We start from the raw sequence: 19,902 nt of genomic DNA on the forward strand, positions 1-19,902 counted from the left end.
TTTGATGAACACAACATTTACTCTTTCTTACAGTTGTGGAGATGCCATGTCCGTTTTGAGACCTCTAATTCGACCACATGACTTATCACATCAAGTGTACTTAATGCTATTCAAAGGTTCATATATCGTGGCCATGGTCCTCTGGATAATAGCGCTTCTGATTATGTTACTACGCTTCATCTTGGCCATCGATTTTCAAATGGTCGATATAGAGACGAGCTATGATCGTGAAATGCGCGTGGGTAATCTTCGAGAAAGGGACTTTGTGGAAGTTCTGTTGAGTTCGCCGCAACATCTGAAAACACCGCAATTAGGATCGAAAGACGAACGCCATCGTTCTGAAGATGATTTCCAGAGTGCAAAATCACATATAAGTGAAGCAGCGACACCTTTACTGGATAACTTGGCAACAACTGTGCCCATGACCATGGGCGAAAGAAGAACTTAATCACTTTTGTGTTTTCTTTTCATTTGCGATATTAAAACTGTTGCATTATTTCAGTAAATTTCGTGTACACTCAATCTCATAGAATACACACTGCGATATATAACAATTTTTGTATGAAATCTCAGGTATTCATGTTTCGACATTACGATTATCCATTAATAGTTGTGTTTAATTCCAGTTATCCATAAACACATGGTATTTAAAATTGACACACCTTGTCAACAAATTCCAATAATATGTTCCATAAAGTGCCTCGAAAACAATTTTCTTTGTTTCTATAGATAACAATATTTGATTTTAGTTAATTAATTAACACAAAGAAAAAACAATAAAATGTATTTATAATTTTTAATTTTAGATTTATTACATTTCCTTTAGAATGTATGAAATTGTGCAACATATGTATGTCTATGTGTATATGCATCTTCTCCTTTCTTTCCTTTTTTATATATGAATGTACGTATGTTTAACAACACTGTGTGACATTAATAAGAATAATATTTTTACCAAAACAAAAGGGATTATCTTTTTAATTCACAGGGCAAATTTGTTTGCAGTACTTTACCGTTCAACGGTTATGAAGTTAAGGCGATTGAATGAGTGACTCTAAAGTATCACATTTTATACCAATTTCATGGTAATGGTTTTAGTTTCCAAATAATTATCCAAACCATCTTTTCCTAATTCGCGTCCAATGCCGGAGTGTTTATAACCGCCAAATGGTGTTTGTGGCAAAACAGCATCATAGCAATTTATCCAAACGGAGCCGGCATCAACATTATTGGCGAAATACATCGCCTTGTTAATGTCATTGGTAATAATGCCAGCGGCCAAGCCATATTTGACATTATTAGCACGGTCAATCATCTCTTCAATGTTGCTAAATTTGAAAATGGACTGAACTGGGCCAAAGATCTGTAAACGAAATAATATATGAAATTCAGTTGGATTCTTTCTAAATTATAAACAAGTTCAAAGGATAAAGTTTTGCCGGAAAAAACTATTCATACCGTCAACTACAATGGAAAAACTTATACCCCAACAAAACTTCTTTACAAAATTTTTAAACCTTTAATTCCAATCAATGTCAATGTTCAATGTTAATAATGAGTTTAAATGATTTCGGATTCATCATCACTTTGGATGAAAGGTGTCATGATTTTTAAAAATGCGGCTAGAAAGCAGTCCCTTTTGCATCTGGATTTTTTGATTTTTGCGAGACTCCTTGGACACTTGTTAACATATTAAAAAAATGTTTAAGGAATTCCTTTGAATTTTATTTTCGGACTTTAGAAAGTATAAGAAATACATTTTTGTTGTAAATTTTAGCATTTTGAGCTACAATTAAAAAATTAAATTGGTTGCAAATAGGTTATTGTTGAAATATGAAAAATTGAATGTATCTTTCATAACTCTATGTGGACTACTTCAAAGGAAGCAAAGAAGGCACTAATAAAAAGGAACTAAATCAATTTTACTTTGCTGGGTTGGTGCTATCGTTATACGAGTTACATTTCAAAACCTTTAAAACTACTTAATACTAACTACAAGATGGCTCTACCAGAAGGCGAACACAAAATGTGCCAAAGTCTTTCAGAATATCATTTCAAAAAAAAAAAAAAAAAAATAACACCCAAATTATAAACCTTTGCAACTTTGGCTGGGATTTAACGATGACAAATTATGCTGATAGAATTCCCTTACTTTTGCGAGAATTATATAAAATCATATTGTGAACTTCCCACAATAAAGTGAAAAATTTAGGACAAAGAACCATAGTTGCTATTTTTTGTTCTTCGATCGGATCGAACGTCATTCAAACCTAACACTGTCGACAGAGTAGGTACTACTTCATGACGTGGGGAACGCGTACACTCCGTATTCCGAACTGCCGTTAAACATCAACTGGTTGAATACATTAACTATAGTATGTTCTCCTTGCACTTAATCGTGTTTTGGATATTTGAGTGGGAAGTACAAAACATTTTTTTCCTCAAGTAATGATCAAGTAATCAAGTAATATTGAATCCAAATGTTAGGAATACATCCTAATATCTTTGAAGTATAATATAATTCTCATAATAACTGCTTTCAAAAATCATAAAAGGTTAAGATACGCATACTTACTTCCTCTTGGGCAATCTTCATGTTATCAGTAACATCCGAAAAGACTGTCGGTTCAATAAAGAAACCAATATCACCGATACGTTTACCGCCACACTGAAGCTTGGCACCATCGGATTTGCCACTTTCAATATAACCCAAAACTTTGGTCATCATCTCTTCGTCAATTTGTGGACCTTGGGCAACAGTCGAATCAAAAGGATCACCTACTTTACGAGCTTTAGCTTTGGCAACAGTCTTGGCAACAAATTGATCGTAAATCTTTTCATGGACATAGGTGCGACTACCGGCACAGCAACTTTGGCCATGGTTGGCAAACAAGGCTTCAAAGGTTATTTCCACAGCCAAATCAACTGAAAGGGGATACATTTTAGGTAATGATATTTCACAGTCAATAAAAACAATTTTTGATCTTACTATCGGCATCGTCGAACACCACCACTGGACTTTTACCGCCCAATTCCAAGGAAACACGTTTAAGATTGGATTTAGCAGCAGCTTCCATAACAATGCGACCAACATCAACGGAGCCAGTAAATGCGACCTTTTGAATGTCAGGATGTTCAGATATGGCAGCACCTGCGGTGGGACCATAACCGGTAATAACGTTTATAACACCAGCTGGAAAACCAGCCTCCTTGGCCAGGGCAGCCATATGCAGTGCGGACAATGGTGTTTGCTCGGCGGGTTTCATAACAATTGTACAACCAACAGCCAATGCTGGACCCCATTTCCATGACAACATCAAAAGTGGATAATTCCATGGAATAATTTGTCCAACAACACCGATTGGTTCCTTGCGGGTCATAGAAATGAATCCACCAGCTGGAATGGTATCTCCAAAGAATTTGTCAGTCCAACCGGCATAATATTTCAATGTCATAATTGAAATCTCTACATCGAACAAAGCTTCAGCATAAGGTTTGCCATTATCGCGAGTTTCAATGTTGGCCAGGAATACCTTATCACGTTCCATTAAATCACATAGTCTGTAAATTCGAGATATGGTGGAAATCGAGGAGAATTTGTTTTGTCACAATGTATCTTACCTTAGCATTAATTCAGTACGTTTCAAAGGAGCCATTTTGCGCCATTCCGAATTCCTATGGAAAGCCTTTTTGGCAGCAGCAACTGCTAAATCAACATCGGCCTATGTTATGTATTTTTAAATTGTTTAGACATATTAAAATTATAATGGATTTTATATATTACCTTATCACCCTCGGCGACTTCGACAATAACTTTACCGGTAGCTGGATTTACCGTTGGAAAAGTCTTCCCGGACTTGGCATCAACAAATTCATTGTTGATAAAAAGCTGGAAATACAGTTAAAATATTAAAGAATTATTATTATACAAAGAATTATTGATGGAATGGACGAAAATACAATTTTTTATGTTCAACAACATTTTATAGCCACGTTGTAGTAATAAATTAAGGGTCGTTGACGATTACACTTACTTTATTTAAATAGAATTCCATTTATTTAAAGTGTAGTTCTGTTGGACACAAACATGAAAACAAGGAGCAGGCCAAATAAAAAAATAAAATTATCTCATTCATACTTTAACTTTTACAAGATAAGCAATGACTATTCAACACAAGTGTCTGGTTGAATATCATTCTCTGTACGACAAACTATATGGCTACATAAACATTAAACAATTAATGATGATTTATTATTTAAGTAATGTTGTTTTAGTTGATTGCGATTGTAGTTTTCAATTGCAATATAATTTGTTTTAACAATTCCCTAGAGTCAATAACCTGTAAACATATTATCTGTACGCATACAGATGGTAATTTGTTTAAAGTTGGTTTAGGTCCTATGAAACAAATAATAACAATTACAGTTTATTTAATAGTCTTTACCCACTCCAATAAATCTTATTGTATTTTTTAAAAATTACGCTATTTTTCTAATTATGAATATAAACGCTTTTACACTGAGTTGTGTTTTTTTTTTTTTTATTTAATGCGAATAATATATACTGGATTTGAACTAAGTATAATTTACCACGAGAAATACTAATGTAAAAGAATACAAAAATTTTCCTTAAATTCAATAAGCCCAAATCGCTTGAAAAAAGTCTACGAAACAAGCACTAGTAGAAGCAAAGGAAAAATCCAGGAGATTATGAAAGTAATGCTAAATGTAGAATACCCTGTGACGAAGATTTTACGGAAACTAAAAAGGGAACACATTTCTCAGTCTTCTTTATTTTATGAAATATTCGGATTAAAATGTCTACATAATATTACTATAAGACACCAAAGGAAATAAATCACTATTTCCAAAAAAGGTCACTATGATTTGATTGGCCCAAAAATGATGAAATACCTCGAAATATTGGTCCCCGGCATATGAAACTATATATGGACTTTCCAATCTTGCCGAGCTGAGTCGATCTAGCTATGTATGTGCGTCCGTTCGTCTGTCCATGTTAATTTGTAATCACGCTACTGGTCACAATTATGGACCGATCCTCACTAAATTGATAATGGAGGTGGAGTTAGGGTCAGAATAGAACCGTATTGTATTTGGAGATGATTGCAAAATATTTAGGCGTTGAAATGGACGAAAAACAGAAAAATATATCTTATTTATTCCGCTTATATGTCAAGATCCGTTGCGCCGATTTTCACAATTTCCATCAATTTTAAATGGTCTTTTGCCAAAAAAGTATAAAAACTAAAAAATACAATGAAGAAGTGACTATTTTTGTTACATTTTTTCAATTTTTGTCATATTTTGCCATTGCATGCAATTTTTGAATTTGACGTACAATTTTGAATTGTTTATTTTAGTTTTTCTAAACTCCGAAAAGCTATATGTTGAGGCTATTATATACAGATCGCAATTATGGTCCGATCCTCACGAAATTTTGCATGGGGGTAAGGTTAGGGTCAAAATTAAAGCCTATTGTTTTTGAAGATGTGCATTTAGTGTTCAAATGGACCAAAGACAGAAAATTTTCCTGATTTTGCTGTTGCTCTAAAGGTCACAACTGAAAACCAATTGACACGGAATTTTGCATGATGAAAGAAACATTTTGTGTCGATTGGCTTCAATTGTGTGATTTGGAAATTTTTCTGTTTTTAGTTCATTTAAACTCCTAAATAATTGCAATCTGTATATAATAAGGTGAAAAATATTACAAAATATACACTTCAATATTATAAATTCAATAAAAATATTCACAAAACACTACAAAATCTATATTAACATCATTATTGGCATCTTTGTATGCCAGTTTTTAGATTTTATTCTTTTATGCCAATAGAGCATTCTGAATTGACAAAAATTGTCAAAATCGGTCCAGCCATTTTTGAGATATAAACATTTTAGCTAACATCCCCTTCCTTTGTATATATACATTGTATATATTTCGCTATATACATCGGATATATTTACTATTGGCATCTACGTAACGGTCAGAATTGACTTGTTTGTCTAGTTGTGATCTCGCCGGAATTAAAAAATATTCGCGGTTTAATGGAAAATTTGACCTTTATTTAACACAAATGTTATGGTCTATTTCACCCACTAAATATTACCCGATGACCATCCACATTAGAATACTTCTGCTAGTCCTAAATCTAGTCCCATGCTAACTTCCGCTTCGATTGGTCTATAATTGCGACCTGTAGAGCAACTGCAAAATCAAGAAAATTTTTCAGTTTTTGGTCCATTTCAACCCCTAAATATTATTCGATCATCTCCAAAAACAATAGGCTGCTATTCTGGCCCTAGCCCCACCTCCATTCTAGATTTCGTGCGACCTGCACAGTGATTACAAATTAACATGGACAGACGGACAGAGGGACATACATAGCTAGATCGACTTAGCTCGGAGAGATTTCAATAGGTGCTGTATTTTAAACCCATGGGTCATATCGGTACACTTTTTGGTAAAACTACCTCGAAAACAATTTAATAAACGGTATAATCGGACCCTTATCCAATTTAATTGGTTTGAAAATACAATAGACACAATCAAAAAGTGAACAAGACTGCATCGTAGCCTACCACAACTATGTAAAAATGTTTGACTATAGGCCTCGAGTTTAATTTGAAAATATTAATCTTATTATACTCAAAGGTACATTAATAGATATAACAATTAATTTCGAATAGAAATTCTGCTATTGTATATATTATTAAAGTTATTGTAACCTCTTAAAGTCCGTACTAGACATAAATATATTCTAAGAAGATAATATTGACGGAGGAATCAAACAATTTTATTCTTATCAACGTTTTGTTTGTTGTACAGAGTACATCATCAGAATATAAATTATTTTATCATCTTGCTTGAAAACCTCATAATGAATTTTACTGCTTTCAAGTTCTTATCGCAGTTCTTTTTCTCATTGCAAATCTTTTTTTATTTGTACCTACATACACAAAATCAAATATATATGTATTAAAAATATTGATCGGAGAGAACTTGACGATTTTATTGCTGGATCAAGATAAAATCTCCAAATTTTTGTTACAAAACGGACGCTATGGAACAGATAATTTATAATGCCAATCTTTCTAGGTACTCAAAAATGGTTCTGTTTTTTGTTGTAAATGTCTACATGTCCTAACACATAATAAAATTATAAAGAAAGGAGAAAAGACGGACCGGCCCACTTTATGACACCCCTCACCAATATGTATATTTGGTTTATAAAGTAGTTAGTAGTCTTCGAACTACTAACTACGATCTTTATTGAAATCAGTTTCAATTTTTTGTCGATTTCGACCAAATATCGGAACTATAGTTAAGTCTGAACAGATTTTCACTAACATTTGACGTAATTGCTTGCTGGCTAAATTCGGATGCTATAGCGAAATATGTCTATATCTGAATCGATGATCACCAAAACCCATCCATTTTTTGGTAATAAGAAGTATATAGCAAATTATAGTCTTACTTGCCACTATACATTGTTGGGTTTGACTAATTGTAGGTCTTAGCAAAATAATCTCTCTGTGCACGTTGTGTGGTTGTACCTAGCGATATGCAATATTTCTCCCAAGGAGATTTACATCTACCACGATTTCTCCCCCATGGATGTTTTCAACGCATAGCATTGCTCTACAAACTTACAAACTGGTTCTAATTTTGCAAAAACAAATCTTATTCTTTCACTTTGCTATAGGTATCATATGCAATTTTCTAGTATTAGAATTATTTAAAATCAATCTTACCTTCGTATATTTAGGTTCTTCATGTGGATTTGCCATTTTTATAATTTTTCCAAATTATTTTATCGAAGCAAATAGCAGACGAAACACTCGCAGATAAACGCAAAACTGGGAAAATTTTCTGCCGGCCGGCTCCCGATTTGACAACAAACTTGTTTGGTGGAACTAATTTTTTTATTTAGTTGTCAGTTGTTTATATACGGAGCAGCACAATGTGTTGCTCTCAGAGGCTGAATTTATTGCTTTTTATGTATATTTATTGGAATGGATGTAAGATAGTGATTATAGCGTTGCCACTTTTTGCTGACAGGAATTGACCAAAAATACATTATGTAGGAACGCAGATATGTTTATGTGGGTATAGTAAACGATCTAACACGCCTGGTATAGTACGGCGTGATAACATTTCCAGTAGGAATTACTCAGTATCATGTGGTCTCTCTGGTGAATGTTATCAAACGACATTCAGTATAAAATAAGCGTTACACTTTTAATCTGTTGAATTGAATGTTTATTATCTGAAAAACGTGCACAACTTTATTGGACATTTTTTCTACAGCAACTTTCAGTAGACTCTCAACGCATAACTGTTTCATATGTCCCTCATTTTTCTTTCATTCACTCGATTTTTACTAATAACACAACGTAATGTAAAAATTTTAAGTTCATCTGATTTTTTTTTTTGTATCCTTCGAAATGAAGAAACGTATGTATATTCATTAATTAAATGAATTAAAAACATTTAGACCTTCAGAATACAAACATTTACGGGGGACAATCCAGAACCTGGACATTCATTCGAATATATTAAAGCTACTTTCGGTGGAGAACGGCTAAGAAGCTTCAAAGCTCTCCAAATCGGCATGAACCGCAATATGGTGCTTATATCTAAACGTGAACTGATATAAAAAAATCGAAAGACGATTTTTCATTTCATGAAAACCAAGATGCGTAATCACTTTCCGACTCAGTGGAGTTCTTTTTGCAAAAGTATAGAACTTAGTTTTTATATGGAGCATATACTACTTTGGCATTTTCATGGTTTTTGTCACGTATTTGTCTAAAAATTGGTATTTGTTGGTCGTAATGGGTTCTAGCTCCGGTGGCGAAACATTGTATATATAGGCCCACGTCATCAAAATCTCGAATATCGGGAGGTGCAGTTATATGGTAACTAACTTGTCTATATTTTCATTTGTCTATGGTGTGAGTACAAAAGCAACTTGGCGTGATGTTTAGGTATATTAATGTCAATTATAAGGAAAAACGATGGCAGGATTCGAGTATGGCTCTGGCATCCCTTTATGATATGTCACAATGGTGTGAGTACAAAAGCAACTTGGCGTGATGTTTAGGTATATTAATGTTAATTATAAGGAAAAACGATGGCAGGATTCGAGTATGGCTCTGGCATCCCTTTATGATATGTCACAATGGTGTGAGTACAAAAGCAACTTGGCGTGATGTTTAGGTATATTAATGTCAATTATAAGGAAAAACGATGGCAGGATTCGAGTATGGCTCTGGCATCCCTTTATGATATGTCACAAAATATGGCATGCGAAGACTTCTTAAATAATTATACCCTTGTTTGGGATTTTCTAATATGAATACAATATGGCAACTTCCTATTTGCTTTCCAACATAGAAAAGCTTTAAAATGTATCTTTCGCCGTTTTATGCGTTATCTCATAGTTATCTGCCAAACTGTCATGACAATGGATTTAGAGCTGTGCTATAAGTGTCAAAATTAAATACAAGATGGCGCTGTTTTTCGAAACGGAAATTAAACTACACCCTCAATCATGAGATGATTGATATATTAAATTACTCATTTCAATACCAATGATTCAAAAAATTTATCTGACATACAATAAAAAATATACATTTTTTAATTGTCTTTATTATTTAATTGTCCAGTTTTGAGCAAAATTGAATGGCTTGTTTGTCTTACTAACCACAGATTTCCCAAATTAGTTGTAACAAACAATTCTCTGTATTAAAAATATTTATTTCTATAGACCAAGGTATAGGTCGATATATCTATTCCAATTCTCTATCACAAATCCGAGTTTGTTATGTAGCGGTTTCCTTCCGAATGCACTCATTTATATGTTGAATCATAACTCGGTGCTGAAATGAAAAAAAGTCTATAAAAAAAAAAAAAAAATAAACAAGTAAAAACGGCCAGTCCGAACTTTTTTTGTAAAAAAATTTGAATAGAAGAAAGTTCCTAACATACTTGGCAAAATATACAACACATCTTGGGAATATAATATTATAAAAATATTTTGTCATAACAATTTTTTAACATTATTATTCAATCTCATAGCAGACATAAAAAACTGATAAAATTAATTATAATTGCAAAAATAAACTATTTATACTACTACAAAAGTAAGCGTAATAGAATATTATTAGTTTCATAAGCTTATTCTACAATAACAAGTGTAAACTTACAAATAAAGGTGTGAGTACAAAAGCAACTTGGCATCATGTTTAGGCATATTAATGTCAAATTGTAAGGAAACACCGAAAAAATCTTTCCCATTAGTTAAAGAAAACATTTTTATATAAAGGTAACTTGATTCGGCTGGGTTCCACCTTAAACTACATATACTAGTAAGATAAATAAAAACCAAAAAGTGTGTAAAGACCGTTATATGGGGGTCATACCAATACAGGACGTTATGTAGACAATTTTATACTACAAAGAGTTTTGTCTATTGCAGGTCTTAAAGTTTGAACAATTCCGTGGGCTAATGTGACTAGGATTATCAAAATAACGAATACCATAACAGTGGAGAATGTTTTGACACTGGTTGTAGAACCCATCATGAACTTCAAACTACACAAATCCGTTGGAAAATGTAGCTCAAATCATTAAAATACCGAATAGCTATTAAATCATGACAAAGTCCACATTATTTGACATAGAGCTTCAAAATTTGGCAGAACAATTTGTATTGTGTCTAGGATGGTTGGTATTGAAAATGAGATATATCCGTCCATGTTTTGATAAAGCCGCCCGATATTCGGTATTTTAATGATTGAATGAGCTACGTATTGGTATAGACGCCATATAACGGTACCTCCAGATATTCGGTATTTTAATAATTTTTGCACATTTTTCACGGATTTGTCTAAAAATTGGTATTTGTAGTTTGCAAGGGGTTTTAGCTCCGGGCGGAACATAGTATATATAGTTCTACGTTTTGGTATAGCCCCCAAATAACGGTACCTCCCGATATTTGGCATTTTGATGATTTTTACCAAATTTTTTGTATATAACGGTACGTTCCGATATATGCTATTTTAATTATTCTTCCCACACTTTCCACGGATTTGTCTAAAAATTGGTATTTGTACTTCATAGCGGGTTCTAGCTCCGGCGGCAGAACATTGAATATTTAGTTCCACGTTTTCCTATAGCGCACATAAAACGATACTCACCGATATTCGGTGGGTGTTTCAAATTTGATATTTAAGAAGATTTGGTAGATGATAATCCTTGAAGTATAAAATTATCTATTGAGGTTCTCATTTTGGTATGGCCCCCATATTACGGCCTCACCCACTTTATGGTTTTTACGGTGTGTACGAGTAGTTTAAAGCGGAACACGTTTGAATTCAGATATTTTATATAAAAATGTTTTCTTTACCCAAAGGTGCAGGGTATTAAAAGTTCGGGCCGGTTTATTGTTAAAAAGTAAAGGAACAAAGCTAATGTTAGAACTTACCTAAAGACGATACTAATCTATTGCCATTTTCATTCTGACCAGTGTTGCTGTTTGTAGCATTAGGAACTGAGAGAAAGTTTTTAAGTTTTGACCACAAATCTCCAGAAAATGATATAATTGGTTGCTGTATAGACTTTTCTTGTTTGATGCAATGACTCTCTTTGGGTAGTTGCTTAGCATCCAATGAAAAGTGATCCAAAAATTTCAAATGTGGCAAGGATTTTGAAAGAACATCTCTAGGGAAGAATATGAAAACAAAACACCATTATTTAATTCTATAATATGAAATGATGTTTGTAATAGGTCTACAGTTGATGGCATCATGTTATGTATACAGGATAAATAACAGCATTGTTTTAATAAATGGCCAAGAATGTTATTTTATACTCAAATAGAAAATAGGGAAGACTTTAATTTCAGGATTGTACCACAAATCCTAAAAAAATACCTTAGTTTTTTGTTCGGGGGTTGTATCTATGGATATTCTTTTTATACCCTACACCACATAGTGGTAAGGGTATTATGTCTTTGTGCATTTGTTTGTAACATGGAAAAGGAAGCGAGATAGACCCATAGTTACTTTTGAGGATCTCCATGGAATCACTTTCTGAGTTGATTTATGCATGTCAGTCCGTCTGTCCATGTATTCTTGTGAACAAAATGCAGGTCGCATTTATAATCCGATTGAGATGAAATTTTGCACAAATCATTTGTTTGGCCCAAGGACGAACCCTATTGAAATTGGAGATAATCGGTAAAAATTTAGATATAGCTCCCATATATATCTTCGTTCGATTTGCCTTTTATTGTTCACCAAACGTGTAAAATCAGCCCGAATAGTATGGAATTTTGCACATACAACCAAATAAGGCCTGAAAATAAGTATGCCAAATTTGATAAAAATCGGTTCAGATATAGCTATAGCTCCTATGTATATGTTTCATCCGATTTGTTATTTTTGTTCTCCGCAGCCATAATATGCACTCTGTAACAAAAATATTTGGGGAAATATATCAAATACAGCTCAGAAATACCTTTGCTAAATTTTATCGAGATCGGTTCAGTTTTGGATATAGCTCCCATATATAACTTCGTCCGATTTACCTTTTATTGTGCACCAAACGTCTAATATTTGCCCAAACGGGATGAAATTTGGCACTTACGACCGAATTGAGTCCATAAGCTAGTATGTCAAATTTGGTGAAGATCGGTTAAGATATAGCTATAGCTCCCATATATATTGTTCATTCGATTTCAAGTATTTGTTACACACAGCCGTAATATGCACTCTGTAACAACGATATTTCAAGAAATATATCATATACAGCTCAGAAATATATTTGCAAATTTTTTTCGAGATCGGTTCAGATTTGGATATAGCTCCCATATATATCTTTATCTGATTTTAAATTAATTTTGCACCAAATGGGCAATACAAGTCCGAATTTAAAAGATACAAATGCTTCGGCATATTTGGTCCTTTGAACTTTAAATTATAATTATAATCATAGCGTGTATGATTAAATCCTCCCATAAAAACTTTTAATTGTTACGTGGCCCCGCCCGACTTTAGGACTTTTTTTTACTGATTATTAAATCAATCTTTTACAAAATATATTTGACTGTCATATGAATAATAGAGGAGTAAAGTAAAGTCAATTTTGTTCATATATATGTTGTAAAAAGCATTTTCCCTACAACTGATTTTGAGTATTTCCTAACAATTTTTATATAATTAAGAAGAATTCCCACACATACACAACTAAAGTTGACATATTAATAGGAGGTGAAATAAAGCTACCTCTAAATTTAATTTTTTTTTCGTTTCTACAATCTGTAACAAAAATCTGTATTTTTGACGTTAATTTTAAAAATTTGACAATTTTAAAAATTTCGAATAAAAATTGTTTCTTCCTATATTGAATTCAATTTTGTACAAATAGATGTAAAAAGTGTAGAATACACCAAACCATTTTCATGCGTTAAAGTATAGTTTATGTAAAGTATAGTTTACACAATTTTTCTATTTCCTTTGAATTTAAACTATTATTGTGGTTGTGCCTTAGAAATAATTAAGTGGTATTATTGTTCAGGTATTTTTATACCCTCCACTCCTCCTCCTTATACCCTCCACTCCTCCTCCAAAATTCTAAGACGATTTAGCCCTGTCCGTCCGTCTGTTGTAATCACGCTATAGTCTAAACGAATTAAGATAGGAAGCTAAAACTTTGCACAGATCTCTCTTTTGTCTGCAAGGAGGTCAAGTTCGAAGATGGGCTATATCGGTCCACGATATCGTACCACATAACGGTGCCTCTCGATATTCGATATTTTGATGATTTTACCCACATTTTTCAACGGAATTGTCTGAAATTCTACGCAAGGAGTTCTTTGTGAGTGCTTTATTCCCTGAAAGAGAGTTGTCTATATAGGTTCACGATATCGTATATTCCCCATATAACGGTACCCTCCGATATTTGGTATTTTGATGATTTCAGCCACATTTTTCAACGGAATTGTCTGATAATCCTCACAAGGAGTTCCTTGTGGGTACTTTATCTCTTGGAAAATAATTATCTATATAGGTCCATGATATCGTATAGCCCCCATATAACGGTACCCCCCAATATTCGGCATTTTGATGATTTTAGCCACATTTTTCAACTGAATTGTCTGAAATTCTACACAAGGAGTTCTTTGTGAGTACTTTACTCCCTGAAAGAGACTTGTCTATATAGGTCTTCGATATCGTATATCCTCCATATAACGGTAGCCTCCGATATTCGGTATTTTGATGATTTCAACCATATTTTTCAATGGAATTGTCTGAAATTCTACACAAGGGGTTCTTTTTGAGAACTTTACCCCCTGACAGAGAGTTCTCTATATAGGTTAACGATGTCCTATAGCCCTCATATAACGGTACCCCCCTTTATTCGGTATTTTGATGATTTTAGCTATATTTTCTAATGGTGTTGTCTGAAAATTCACACAAGGAGTTCCTTGTGAGTACTTTACTCCCAGACATAGATTTGTCTGTATAGGTCCACAATATTGTATATCCCCCCATATATCTGCACCATCCGATGGATTTTATTTTCTTGAAAATTTTCCAAATTCGTTCCAAATGGTGGAGGGGTATTCAAAATTCGGCCCGGCCGAAATTACTGTTTTTTTACTTGTCGTACTTTAGAATAGGGCTCCAAACGAATTCTACCAAAAACAAAATTTTATTTATTCTATCTATCGATTTGGACATTTTTTACTTAGTCATCCGGACTGAACTCCTTAAACATCTAAACCTTTCAATGTATGGAATATGGGACATTTAAGATACATTTTTTGAAACTCTTCATTCGTCAGTGATTCCAACTCCTACTTTATCTGAGAGTAAGTAAAATGGTAAAATTTGAATTAGAACAAGTACAAAAGCAGTAAGTTCGGCCGGGCCGATCTTTGAATACCATCCACCATTTGGAACAAACTTGGAAATATTCAAAAAAAAAAAAAAATCCGTTAAAAATTCTGTTAAAATTTTAAAAATGCCGAATGTAGCCATTATTTTAAGGTCTATACGACGACGTCGACCTGCATCGTCAAATTTTGTCATAAGCTATTACAATATTCAAATTCGAAACTTAAAAAAAAAATGGTGAATAATGTAGCTAAAATCATTGAAATACCGAATATAGAGAGGTACTATTATATGGGGCTATACCAAAACGCGAACCTGCACAGACAATTTTCTGTAACGGGCTGTACTATCCATTACGAACTTCAAATACCAAATTTGAAACAATTCCGGTTAATAATGTCTCTGAAATCATCAAAATATATCGGAAGGTACCGTTATATGGGGGCTATATGAAGACGTGGACCTATCCATTACGAACATCAAATACCGAATTTGAAACAAATTTGATGAAAAATTTCACTAAAATTATCAAAGTACCGAATATAGGGTTGTACCGTTATGTGGGGGCTATACCAAAATGTGGACCAACATGGCACATTTTCAATACCAAAAGTCCTGCAGAAATAATATACATTTGAGTAAAATTTTATCAACCTACTTCATTTCGTTCGGAATCTAGAGTGATTTCCACAGATGGACAGACGTGTACACGAACGGACATCGCTAAATCGACATAGAATTATATATATATACTTTGTGGGATCTAAAATGTATATTTCGAGGTTTTACAAACGGAATAACAAACTTAATATACCCTCCATACTATGGTGGAGTGTATAAAAATAAAGGGTGGTATACTTCATAGTATTTTAGCAGGCATAAGTCACAGGCTGATTTCTTCGTCTCAGACTCCAGAACAATTGTTCGGCTTCAACCATAGACTCCGACTCATATATTTTCCAAATAATTTAATTTGTATACCCCAACTTATAGCCATATTTACATTTTGAGGTGGTTTGCAACCACAAAATGTTAAATGTTAAAAGTTATGAAAGTTATATAATACTGCTTTAATTAAATATCAACATTCTGAGTTATATATTGGGGTCATACGCCTGGAACTACGAACCCATTTAAAGTTGCTCTTTATAGATATAAATTCTGAACCCTAATTTGAATTTTTCGCTCATTGACAATTGCACCGTATATTAAATATTTCAATTGCTGCGGGATTGTTACTTTGAGCTAGTGTACATTAATTAATATGCAGTCATATATAGGCCTCCAAGGTCAAATACGATTGTTTTGTTTCTGCCTGAATCGCTCAAATGAATGTCGATTAAATTTATAATTTTCGGGAATATATGTAAACTTGCAGCTACTCAATTCATTTCCAAGCTGCTTTCAAAAATTTCGAAAAATGATTACTATATAACACTAAAAATCTGTACGATTTACAGGTACTTAATAAATATTCATATTTATTATAAGAAAAGTTTGTAATCTAAAAAAATATGGAAGCCTTCTGAATACCAACATTTTACATTCAATCATTTTACCCCCCTTGCTATGCAGATAATTCACCTATTTCTTGTGGTTACGCTCATATACTTGTTCCACACACGCATGTCATAGCATACTTCTGTTATGAGCTTTATTTTCGTATAAAATGCCATCATATTTGCAGTAGCATGCTCATATTTACCTGTAATGGGCGTATTCGTAGGGCACAAATTCACTGAACGGTTGCAGACACAAATTATCCGGACACATTGGATTTCCATGCAAGCTCAAATACTCCAGATTTGGAAATATTTGTTGAAGCATTTCGGCAGTTGTATCCAAATCACTCAACTGTAAAATGAAATCTGATTAAACATTGAATAATGCATGGCATTCTATGGGGCACAGTGGTTTAGATAAGTTATTTACTTATTTTTTGTGTTTTTAGAAATGGTTTCCATTTTTATTTTATTTTTTTTCTCAAGCAAATAAAAATATAAAGACTTGTTAAAATGGATGAAAAATAATTAAAAATGTAGTTAAGGTCGGTTGGACAGAATTATTATACCCTTCATCATCATACGGAACAATTTACCCAATTCGATTAGAAAATTGGACAAAGGTTTCAAAATGTATATACAGACTGGAGTAATAGTTATATACTCAACTTTCACATTTAATGTGCAAAAAGTAGGAAATATTATTTTTTTACCGAAATACTATATCGAAATACAAATACCCTATGATTTGTATCGTGGCGACACCTTGAAATAGTGCGACATAGTTACTTCGGGACACAATATCAAAATTACATTATTTAAATTAATTTTAGAGTCTTGACACTGTAACAAAAATATTGCAGTCCTAGGTCTAAAATCATTTACACTTTTGCATTTTTTTTTCAATTTGATAGAATGAAAGCAAAAAATGTCGGAAATAGCATCAAATGCCCGAATGTTGCTCTGCGGTATTTTGGCCCATTCCCGGCGAAGCGCTTTCTTGAGGTGATCGACACTTTGGTATTGTTTAGTGCCAACCTTGCTTACCAAAATACTCCAGACACAATAGTCCAACGGATTGGTATCCGGAGATTTTGGTGGACATTGTGCGCTGGAAATGAAGCGAGGAACCTCATTTTGTAACCATTCTTGGGTGGCGCGTCCTGTTGGAATGTCCAAGGTCTGCGGCCAAAATGTTTGCGTGCCCAAGGCTTTAATACACCCTCCAGAATATTTTCGCGATAATATTCGACATTTATTCTAATGCCACGGTCGATTAATACGAGCGGAGGGCGACCATCGGCTGTTATGACGGCCCGCACAATCACCATGGCCGGCGTTTGAGTTCTGGTGGCCAACCGAAGGTGCACATTTTCAGCTGACCTCTATTGCAAGTAAACTCGATCATTTTGTTTGTTTACAAATCGGAGAAAACCAAATTCGGCAGTTCACCACTTTCAGCCAAGCGAAGCAATCTTTAGCTCTATTGAGTCTATTTTATTTCCGTTGCATTGTAAGTTCTTGCACTTTATGAAATTTTAATGACATTACCTTTACCAATTTCAATGCAATCCGCTTCGACATGTTTAAAAGTCATATGACCGGCTATACGAAGACGTGTACCTGCACAGACAATTTTCTGTCATAGGCTGTAGTATCCATTACGAATAATGTCGCTAAATCATCAAAATACCGAATATCGGGAGGTACCGTTATATGGGGGCTATGCGAAGACGTGGACCTGCACAGATAATTTTCAATACCAAAAATACTTGCAGACAATATACATTTGAGTAAAATTTCATTAACCGACTTCAGTTCGTTCGAAAGCTTGAGTGATTTTCACAGACGGATGGACATCGCTAATTTGACATAGAATTTTATCCTGATCAAGAATATATATACTATGTGAGGTCTAAAAAGTATGTTTCGAAAAAATTTAACATCTCACCACTGTGCAATGTGCAAAAGTCTCCCTGACGTTTGAATGCTCAACCAAGACAACGAACTCACCTCATTTTTGTTTAACGTTAATGTTGTGATCTTTGGCAGTGGGACTTTCTTCAGTTTTTCGAAATGGGACTCGCGCAAGCGATTATCATCCATTATTAGGCAGCGTAAGTTGGGCATTTGATAGAGCCATTCCAGTCGGGTTATTCGGTTGTGGCTGAGATCCAAGTGTTCGATGCATTCGCCGTAGGTTGCAATGATGGCGGTGTCAAGTTCTCGCAGATTGCGGTCTGACAAATTTAACTGCACAGACACAGGTGAGATTTCGAACGATTCGACGATCAAAACAAACAAACATGTAAAATAGAATAAACAAAATATTTGATGACAATAGAACGATAGAGAGTCAACGTTTGTTTTTATTTTGAAATGAGAGCAAATACTGCCTAAAAACCCCGAGATATCGAAGATAATTTGTTGTTACCTCTTTTTTGTTGGCATTATAACCGTTTGCATCAGCATTGTTTTGGTACATTTTGGCTGTTGGGTGACTGTTGTATCTGTTCTGTTTGACATTTACTATGACGACGGTATTCAATTTTCTGTCTTTCTTTGTTTTCAAGAAAATAAGACTCTCACATTGTGTTTCGCTTTCATCAGTGCTGTTTGTTGTTGCTTTCGCAGTGTTGTCTGGTGAATGATCTACTTTTTGCGTATTCTGTGGATGTTCTCGTTAAAGAGATTGTCTAAATACGACTGGCGTTCTTGTAGGTCTTTGATTTGTTTTACCAAAAATAATGTTAAACCAAAAGCTTTTTACCGTAACAGAAATGTTAAAAGTCTATGAAAAGCTTTGTGAAAAAAGTAACAAGCAAAGATAGCCTTGGTGATGCCCTATATCTCTAGAAGACATGGTATATTAATTATAAGGCAGAAGTAAAACTACAACAAATACATTCGATAACAGTCATATAGAAATTTTTTGATTGATAAGGGTAGTTTATGTATTATTGCTCTGTTCCAGAATCTACAAGAATCTGGTAGTATTCCAATTATTCGTTGTATTTAAGAAAAAATAGGTTATCATACTAACATTTTTAGATTCTTCTGGAACAGAGCATTATTTTGATTTCTGTTACAGTATCTTGCGCTCGCTGTTGAAATTTCGATGAACATGCATTTTGCTCAATTTTTATACCCTTCACCATAGTATGGAGGGTATATTAAGTTTGTCATTTCGTTTGTAACACCTCGAAATATAAATTTTAGACCCCACAAAGTATATATATTAATGATCAGAATAAAATTTTATATTGATTTAGCGAGGTCCGTCCGTGGGTTCCTATAATATAAGAAACAACTAAGAAAACTTTTGGTGTAGTCCCTAATAACTGTACCTCGAGATATTTTGATAGTTTGTCTCACACTTTTCACCGGAAATATTTCATTTGCAAAGTTTTAAGTTCCTAATGGGTACTACATTATTATACCCTCCACCATACATAGTATGGAGGGTATATTA

General features: G+C 33.7%; 3 protein-coding genes across 12 annotated transcripts in view; 1 reads left to right on the forward strand and 2 right to left on the reverse strand.

The window, feature by feature from the left end:
* Positions 1-965, forward strand: part of LOC101889381 (uncharacterized) — a 53,200-nt gene extending 52,235 nt beyond the window's left edge. For 8 of the 9 annotated variants that reach the window (XM_059126771.1, XM_059126770.1, XM_059126764.1 and 5 more), the window contains one exon: positions 34-965. In XM_059126771.1, coding sequence (XP_058982754.1) covers positions 34-448 — 415 coding nt within the window. In that variant the 3' untranslated portion in view covers positions 449-965. The remainder of the gene's footprint in view (positions 1-33) is intronic. The other variant, XR_009342986.1, reaches the window with a different exon arrangement.
* LOC101889026 (aldehyde dehydrogenase X, mitochondrial) lies at positions 783-7,989 on the reverse strand. The gene is made up of 6 exons (XM_005189817.4): positions 7,777-7,989; positions 3,785-3,889; positions 3,622-3,722; positions 2,990-3,561; positions 2,576-2,925; positions 783-1,363 (listed from the first exon to the last, which is right to left on the reverse strand). The coding sequence occupies exons 1-6, from the start codon at positions 7,810-7,812 to the stop codon at positions 1,070-1,072; spliced, it is 1,458 nt and encodes a 485-aa protein (XP_005189874.2). The 5' UTR covers positions 7,813-7,989; the 3' UTR covers positions 783-1,069.
* Positions 7,990-9,656: 1,667 nt separating this feature from the next.
* LOC101888848 (leucine-rich melanocyte differentiation-associated protein) lies at positions 9,657-19,158 on the reverse strand. 2 transcript variants are annotated; one of them, XM_005189816.4, is made up of 5 exons: positions 18,865-19,158; positions 18,444-18,683; positions 16,634-16,782; positions 11,514-11,749; positions 9,657-9,906 (listed from the first exon to the last, which is right to left on the reverse strand). In XM_005189816.4, exons 1-5 carry the CDS (start codon positions 18,913-18,915, stop codon positions 9,878-9,880), a joined length of 705 nt encoding a protein of 234 aa, XP_005189873.2. In that variant the 5' UTR covers positions 18,916-19,158; the 3' UTR covers positions 9,657-9,877. The 2 variants fall into 2 exon arrangements, with proteins under 2 accessions (XP_005189873.2, XP_011295111.2); XM_011296809.3 differs by having other exon boundaries at positions 9,657-9,923.
* Between the last annotated feature and the right edge of the window lie 744 nt (positions 19,159-19,902).

This window comes from Musca domestica, unplaced genomic scaffold, assembly GCF_030504385.1.
Source record: "Musca domestica strain aabys unplaced genomic scaffold, Musca_domestica.polishedcontigs.V.1.1 4, whole genome shotgun sequence".
In the NCBI taxonomy this organism is placed as follows: Eukaryota; Metazoa; Arthropoda; class Insecta; order Diptera; family Muscidae; genus Musca; species Musca domestica.